Raw genomic sequence first — 8,967 nt, 5'->3', positions numbered from 1 at the left:
ACATCTACCAACTTTAATTAAAGGGAATATTTATGATTTAACTAATTTATCAAAAATAATCATATTTTTATCATATTTGAAGATGATTAGAACTTGTCATGTTATGAAACGGCATGAATCTTCAAAAAATACTTGTTTCCCTAAAAATTATTTTCACGGAATCATAGGTCTAAAGGCGGTTAAAATCTAAAATGGTGTGAGCTTTAATGTATTGTATATTTTAGCTTGAAATATATTTATATATGTATATATATATATATATATATATATATATATATATATATATATACATGTGTTTATAAATATATATATTTACAAAATATATTGATGGATTGGGCAGATGCTCCTGAATACACAATATTGTTGACCATAGATATATAGATAGATAGATAGATAGATAGATAAATAGATAGATAGATAGACAAACGTACATATACATTTATGTTAAATAGATTGAGTATGTACAGGGGGGGAGGGGGTACAAAGCAACCATGAGCCCCATTAACTGACCTCCAGTGCCTCCTGATTCGCAGAATGACCTCCAATCATGTATCATGTGTACTAATACTATACTAATCTAACTATAAAGCACAAATTCACAAAACGTAAAAGTTTTCGTGCAATACTGAAATTTTATTGTGTTTTATTATTAAAGTTTTTCACAAAAACAATTATGTTTTGTGAGTTAGTGCTTATATAGTTAGATTCGGTCCTGTGAAATGATTTAAAATTTGTCTACGGTGGTTTGCGATTATTTCAGTACAATGAAGACGACTTTCGATTTCAATTTTTATTTATATCAAGCTTTTAAAGAGCATGGATAAACAAAACATGGAAAGAAAGGGAAGCTTTCAATTAAAAAAGCTTATCTTAAATTAATTATTAACTTGTAATTCGAAAAAAGCTTGCTAACAATTGAAATTTAAATAAAAGTCGTCTTCACTATATTGACATAATCGCCTACCACCGTATCGCTAAATAAAGCTCCAATAGTTATGCACAAGTTTAGGAATTTGTGATATTTAGAAAAACAAAAAAGTCTTAATCTCAATTAATGTGGACTTTATAAGCCAAATTGTTTATGTATTATTAAAAACCTTTTGATCATGTTGAGATTAAAAAAAGGCATTTGGTGGATGTATAAGCCAAATATTTTTCATTGGAGATAAGAATGCTGGACGTGGAGTAAGAGTTGCAGAGGCTTGGAGATGTAGCTTGAGGCACGGAGATGATTTTGACTGGAGGTCATTCTGCGAATCAGAAGGGTCCGGAGGTCAGTTAGTGGGGCTCGTGGTTGCTCTGCAGTCTGCTCCCCCTCTCTTGTACAGTACATGTAGATTATAGTGAAGAAGTTGTACACCTTATAGATATTAATCATAGAAAAATATGATTGATATGGTCCTAAATAGGAACTCTATGACTTACAGGGATAACCAAAAAACTGTGGAATATGAAGACGCAATACTTAGTAACTTGAGTATAAAAGTCGTCTTCCTATTCCAGAGTTTTCTGGTTATCATTGTACTTCATGAGAAGTGTGATTGTTTTAATAATTATTAATTATTTTCAAATTATTTTCATTATACATGGTTATAATAGTCGCAAATAATAAAGAAAATGGAATGAAATGCAAAGATTAATGAAAACATTTATTCACATTTATTGTATATCTGACAATTAGAAGAAAAATTCACATAAATGATAAACTGTGCTAAAAACGAGTAGAAGTAAAGTTCAGTGAGAACCAGATATCTGTAGAATAGGAAGACGACATTAGAGCAATACTAAAGTGCTTTTGATGAAGTTAAAAAGCAAATAGCTTTAGTTGCAAGTTATTAAATCAAGATGTCTGTTTACACTGCACAATTGCTATGTCTCATGTTTATTTAAAGTCATAACTTGAGTTTAAAGTCGAGTTCCTATTCCAGAGATTTCTGGTTCTTACTGTACATTTTGATAAAACACACTTTGTTTAGTTAGGACTAGCTAGAGATGTAGAGATGTAGTAATAATAATATAACAATTACTAAATCTTTCGGCCTTTATATGAGATATTATTTCTAGGTCAACTAACTTGTGCAAAATCCAAATCGGGTTTTTTTCAACATCGAAATTTTCAAAATCTAAGCTCATCAATATTATCTTATTTAATTTTTTATTATAGCCTTACAGTGCACTTAAAGTTTTTATAAATCTCAGTCTAACAATGTCAAAGTTTTACAATTGTGGCAGTTTCTGAAAAATTTATTTGTTAAAAAGATATATTATGTTTAGTAAGTCAGTGCCCTCTCTTATTTTAGGCTCTGGGCTAGACCAATATTGAACCAGTTTTAGCATAAAAAGAATGTAAACTCTTAATATAAACCTCGATTACATTCATTTGAGAATTTCTCCGTCGGGAGCTATATTTTGCAGGAACATGGAGCTTTATTATTTTGCACCAAAATTCCAAAATGGCGGATTTCTAGAATTCTGCGTTAGAATTGCGGATTTTGTATTTTAGATGTTGAGAAATTTTCTTCCAACTTGGCATACATTACATGGATTATTTAATATAAATAATAATGAAGTCTTTTATTTAGATGGACACATTTTTTGCACCTTATATTTATTGAGATTTTCAATGAAAGATTTTGAAGATTTGCTTTAAGAGGTATGAATTTTCCTTAAAATTCCCCCCCCCCTCTCCCGTCAATGTTCTTCCCCCTTAAAAATATCATTTTTGACATAAATCAGCTGTAGTAATAAATCTAACAATTTTAAATGATTTTTTTTGTGATTAAATATTAAAAAACTATTAATGATTTCAGGGGAAAGGGGGGATTTATGGAAAATTGAGATCTCTGCAGGGTTTGAAATTGCGCATTTCACAGCCTTTTGCAATTTTTCGGATTTCATATTTCTTTCAATATTGTTGAAATCCTGAATCTTTTGTAGTTTTTTTTTAAATCAGAATACATAACAACACTTTGTAGAAAGATCCTAAATTACTAAATATAAGTCAATGATGAATCAGATCTTTTTGTTATTATACTATTATGGCTGTTTATTATAAATGTTAATTTCTAACCGTATAATCGGCAGACTATTTGAATGCATTTAACTTCTTTTCCCAAACAACCGATATCATTATCAGCTGCTTTTTTCACATCGCAAATCAGCCATTGTAACTCACTTTCAGCTGATTTGAAGTTATGAAATTGAGCTGATGATATTTACCAAAATTAATTACGTATCCGCTGATATTCTTTATCAGTTATGAAACATTTTAGATATTTATCAGCCGATTGACCATACATATAAATAGGGTCATCTTTTGACCACACAAATATGTAAAACTCCCATAGAACCTGACTGCAATGAAAAGTTGCATCAATTTTCAAGACTGGGTCGGCATTCAAGTGTTGTAACCCTTTCGTCTTTGATTTTAATTCACTAATTCACTTAAACTGTTTTTGTAACCCTAGACATATAGATTTAAAACCTTTAAGCCTTACTTTTTATGAAGTTTTAATTGGCAAAATTCTCGCTAATTTTTGCGTGAATGTTTGTAACCTTTTGATCACTGTGATATATGTACATTGTACAATTTACATAATATTCTAGAAAACAACTGGTATTCACTTTATTTCACGTGGTAACAGTAAATCACTTATTGCTTTCTACATTTGTGCTTTGTTCTTGTTTTTGTTTTTGTTTTCATTTAAACCATCTGAAGGGAAGCAACGCTGTGGTTTGCACCGGTCAGAGGGGCGTATACATTGTTAGAACTAGTTCTATACTGTCCTAGCAGCATGTGATGCCCACCACTGTTCACCTAAATAATATTAAAATGTTATTTTACATTAGATATTATTCTATGAATAAAAAGAAAAAGACTTCATTATAAAAATTATAAAATTACAAAATTAAAAGCCTCTTTTCTAAATAATGTTTACTGTTACGAATAAGAATCCTGTGCACGTAAAACTAAGTTTACAAATTTAAATCCTGTGCACACCAAACTATGTTTACAAAGTAGAATCTTGTGCTCGCCAAACTTTTATCTTTAAAAAGTAGAATATTGTGCACACCGAACTATGTTTACAAAGTAAAACCATGTGCACGCCGAGCTATGTTTACTAGGCAGAGTCTTGTGCACGCCAAGCTATTCTTAAACGGTAGAATCTTGTGCACGCCGAACTATGAATACTAAGTAAAACCCAGTGCACGCCGAACTATATTTACCAATTAGAACCCTGTGCATGCTGAACTATGTTCACAAAGATGAATCCTGTGCACGCCGAACTAAGATTACCTGAACTGAGAAAGGATGTGAATATCCTGGTTGCTGGCTCAGACTAGTAGAACCTGTATTATTACTCGGACCTAAAGTATATTTTATCTTCATTATTATTTAATTATTATTTTTATCAATATTTTTATTATTATTCTCTTTCGTAACTATTATTATTACTATGCTGTGCTGTATTGTATTGTATTAAACTGTACTGTACTGTACTGTACTGTACTGTACTGTACTACACTGCACTGCACTGCACTGCACTGCACTGCACTGCACTGCACTGCACTGCACTGCACTGCAATGCATTGCACTGCACTGCACTGTACTGTACTGTACTGAACTGTACTGTATTGTACTGTACTGTACTGAAATATACTGTACTGTACTGTACTGTACTGTACTGTACTGTACTGTACTGTACTGTACTGTACTGTACTGTACAGTGTACTGTACCTGTACTTGAATGCTGTGAATTGGAATGTTCTGACTGTCCACATTGTGAATTACTATGAGTACTCTGATATCCGCAGCTCATTCCCTCCCATTGTCTTAGTCTGCCAGCAATCTCTAAATAAATAAAACAAAATCAGATATTCAAAAAACCTTCCAATGTGTGATTTTTCGGGCTTCCGGGATGTGGGAGATTTATTTGTTATGATGTTTTTAAATCGAAAGATTATGAAGGGTGGATTTAGGAAGGAATTTTATTATGGTAATTTTGAGGAAATATCTAGTTCACCTGCTGCCATCAATTACAAAATTTCATTTTAATTTCAAAACATACTTTCATCGAAATCTTTGCGAGCAAGTAAACAAGTAAACAAGTAAACAAGTAAACAAGTAAACAAGTAAACAAGTAAACAAGTAAACAAATAAACAAGTAAACAAGTAAACACCTGTAAAAGTTGGTCTCCTACTAGGAATCTCGTGCCAGCATTCTACCATGAAAGCATACATCCTACTCGGGCACTCATCAGGGCAGGGGAGCAGCTGACGAGTTCTTATCATCTCTATAACCTCCTGGTTACTGTATCCATAGTATGGCTAAAATACAGTATATAGTTAATAAAATGTACTCATAGTATGGCTGCAATATGCAGGTTCATAGTTAATAAATGTACGCAAAGTAAGACTGCATGAAAGTAAATAGTTAATTCATTGTACCCGTAGTACAGCTACAATTTAGTATGTAGATAAAGAAATGTACCCGTATGAAGGCTGCAATATGGTACATAGATAATTAAATGTACCTTTGGTACCGCTGCACTATGGTACATATAGTTAATTTATTGTACCCGTATTACGACTGCAATATGGTACATAATTAATAAAATTTACATGTAGTATGGCTACAATACAGTATATAGTTAATTAATTGTACCCTCAGTACAGCTGCAATATAGTACATAGTTAATTAGATGTACCCGTAGTACGACTGCAACAAGTACAATTATAGAACTTCTGCAATATGGTACATATAGGTAATTTAGTGTACCCGTAGTAAGGCTGCCATGGCGTACATAATTAATTCACTGTACCCTTAGTACAGCTGCAATACAGTACATTGGTAATTAAATGTACACATAGAACAGCTGCATTACGGTACAAGGAAAATTGTTCTTTTAACGAGAATATTTCAAGAAAATACATCTGTAAAGTATTGAGCATGGAAGGAAATGTGCTGATGTAAAACTAATCTAAGTAAAAGGAAGAAAACCGTTCAGACAAAATAAAAAACTTTTCTCCATTAAGTCAGTGACAGATATAAATTGCAATAAAGTTGATGATAAAAAAGTGCCTCTTTCCTTAGCCTCCACTCTTCTCATTATTGAAAAGTGAGATACAAAACAACTAAAATATATAGAACGCTTTGACACACAAAATGAACATATGTGCTCTTTGACAGTTTTATAACAATATTGTGATCATCAAGGTATCTATCTATCTTCTATTTCTCCCCTATTCTCTTTAATGTTATAATTAAAGAATTAAAGAAGTTTGCTCTAGTTTTATAATAATGGAATTATTGGAGAACGAACCAACAGTTTCCCCCATAGTGTGACGTACAGGGGTTTATATTTTGTTAAAACATCCTCCCCCTGGACAAAAAAAGTTTTTTACGCTGAAATGTAAAAAATAAAAAGGGAAATATCTATAATTTAAAATTGAAATTTGTAGGACGTAAATTTTTATTTGATGGTTTTTTCTCAAAAAATCAATAATTCTTGCCAAATTTAAAAAAAAAATTTTAGATAAGATTTTTACCTGAAGTCCGTAGCTGTATATTTCCCAAAGTAGAACTCCGTATGCCCAAACATCAGATTCTGTGCAGAACTTTCCAAAGAAAATACTTTCCGGGGGCATCCATCTCAGTGGTACCAGGCTCTTACTCTGCATCCTAAATTAACATTTTTTAAAAACAAAAAATCTTTTATAAAAATCAAATTGATCACAAGAATCATGAAATAGTTCATGTCTGGTAAAATACTTTAAATTTTTAAAAGAAAAGAATTTCTTCATATATCGATGTTTACTCTTTCGTGTAAAAAGTCTGTTGTATGCCTTAATTTCAGGTGACTCTCCATTTACAAAGTGACATTTCCGATTTGCATAGGTACCTTCAAAAGCGATTTCAGGATTTAAGATAGGGGAAGGGAGGGGGGGTAAAAAAATATATTCAAGCAAAGCGTAAACCAAATTTTTGTACTCCCCCCCCATATTAGTTTTACCCCACCTGTAATCTTATAAAACGAAATTCCCCCCCCCCAACCCCTCTATTGCTAAAAAGTTCTATTTACCACCCTAACCCTACAAAAATTACAGTTTCTTTATAGTATAGGGTAGACAAATGAGATCCATTTATTTATATAAAAACAAAATAAAATAGTATTTATTTAAATTTATACATTAACATTATACATATCATATCATATTATTCTAATGAAGGGAGAATTATTTTAAATTTTCTGCTATTATTCTTGCTAATTTTTCTTGCAGGAGACTGCAAGTAGTTTTCAAGTTTATTTTTATAGTTAAAAATAACCAAAAGAAGGCTGCGTGTAAAAAAAAGATTTTTTGTTCAAAATAAAAAAAAATTTCAAATAACCTCCTATATTACAATCTAAAATAATTTAGTTTTAGTTTCAGAGGTCGATAAAAATTTGATAAGTTTTGACTAATTTTATGGAGGAGGATATATATATGTTCATTTTTACAATGTTGTCACTTTCAAGTAAACTTAATTATGAAAATTAAAGTTTAAATGAGAAAAAATTTGTAAAAATCCCCCCCATAATTTCACTCAGGGGAGGGTAATGGACTGCCCCACCTGAAACCGCCTATGGGTACCTTTTAAAGCTTTGTCTGGTTAAATATAAAGGAGATATCCATCTTTTTCTACTATTGATCATTTAAAGGTGTAAAGAGTGAATTGGACATTCTTTAAATGGAGCGTAAGTTGCAATGACAATGACAGTCCCCTTCAGTGTATTTAACACACAAAAAGAAAACAACTTTATCTTTACCTGTAATAGTCCGCAGCATATTTCTCCCTTGAAAGTCCAAAATCTGATATTTTAACAATCAGGTTGTGTCCAATTAAACAGTTTCTAGCGGCCAGATCCCTGATTAGTTAAGGTTTTTAAACTTTATTACCATCAGATAATTGATTAAAATTAAAAAATGTGTAACAGAGGCACATAACCCTGCATTCAAGGTATATTATTTTTTTTAAAAGAAAAACATAGGGATGAAAAATATCTGGAACGTAATAGTATTGACTATTGTAAATGTTAGAAGTATCTTAAAATGCTAAAAAATATCTGGAAATGAATACTAGGGTGTTTAACCTGTGAATGAACTGATGTTGTGCTAAGTACTCCATACCGCTAGCAATCTGTATAGCAAGATAGGACATATCTCCATGATCCATCACCCTGTAGAGTCATAGATAAATATTATTAACAGATCTGAATCATTAACATTAACTAACTCGCTAGCCCCTTGCTCACACTATCTAATTAGCTCACTAACTGAATAGTCCCCTGCTAACATTATCTAATTAGCTAACTAATTGAATAGCCTCTTGCTAACACTATCTAATTAGCTAACTAATTGAATAGCCCCTTGCTAACACTATCTAATTAGCTCACTAACTGAATAGTCCCTTGCTAACACTATCTAATTAGCTCACTAACTGAATAGTCCCTCGCCAACACTATCTAATTAGCTAACTATTACTCAATAGCCCCTTGCTCAAACTATCTAAGTAAAGTACATAGATCACTAGCTGAATAGCCTCTTGATAACACCATCTAATTAGCTAGTAAAAATTCTCAAGCTCTTGCTAACACTATCTAATTAGCTTACTAACTCCTAGCCCTTTGATAACACAATCATAATTAGCTAACTATAAACTCAATAGCCCCTTACTCAAACTATCCAATTTATTACTAACTAACTAGCCCATTTACTCGCTCTTTCTTAAAAACTTACTTACTCAGTATCCTTTTAGCTTACAAGTCATTAGCTCACTATTTTAGTAACTCACTATTTCCTTAGCTCACTAGCTGAATGACTCCATACTAGGGTTTAAAGCTGAGTAAAATAATCTTTGCGCAGATGTTTTGTTCGGCCTCAATTTCCGCATTTTTGCACATTCCTTACCTTTTAAAAACTAGCAA

General features: G+C 31.8%; 1 protein-coding gene across 2 annotated transcripts in view; it reads right to left on the bottom strand.

Moving 5' to 3' along the window:
* Positions 1-1,636: 1,636 nt before the first annotated feature.
* Positions 1,637-8,967, bottom strand: part of LOC111708180 (inactive tyrosine-protein kinase transmembrane receptor ROR1) — a 34,080-nt gene continuing 26,749 nt past the window's right edge. For both annotated transcript variants that reach the window (XM_023481478.1, XM_023481479.1), the window contains exons 20-26: positions 8,134-8,220; positions 7,810-7,908; positions 6,551-6,683; positions 5,182-5,329; positions 4,739-4,852; positions 4,298-4,368; positions 1,637-3,817 (exon numbers count right to left, since the gene is read on the bottom strand). In XM_023481478.1, the coding sequence (XP_023337246.1) occupies positions 3,704-3,817; positions 4,298-4,368; positions 4,739-4,852; positions 5,182-5,329; positions 6,551-6,683; positions 7,810-7,908; positions 8,134-8,220 (766 nt within the window). In that variant the 3' untranslated portion in view covers positions 1,637-3,703. The remainder of the gene's footprint in view (positions 3,818-4,297; positions 4,369-4,738; positions 4,853-5,181; positions 5,330-6,550; positions 6,684-7,809; positions 7,909-8,133; positions 8,221-8,967) is intronic.

This window comes from Eurytemora carolleeae, unplaced genomic scaffold (genome assembly GCF_000591075.1).
Source record: "Eurytemora carolleeae unplaced genomic scaffold, Eaff_2.0 scaffold839, whole genome shotgun sequence".
Classification (NCBI taxonomy): Eukaryota; Metazoa; Arthropoda; class Copepoda; order Calanoida; family Temoridae; genus Eurytemora; species Eurytemora carolleeae.
Note: the sequence above shows the minus strand (reverse complement) of the source record. Positions and strands in the feature narration are given on the sequence as shown.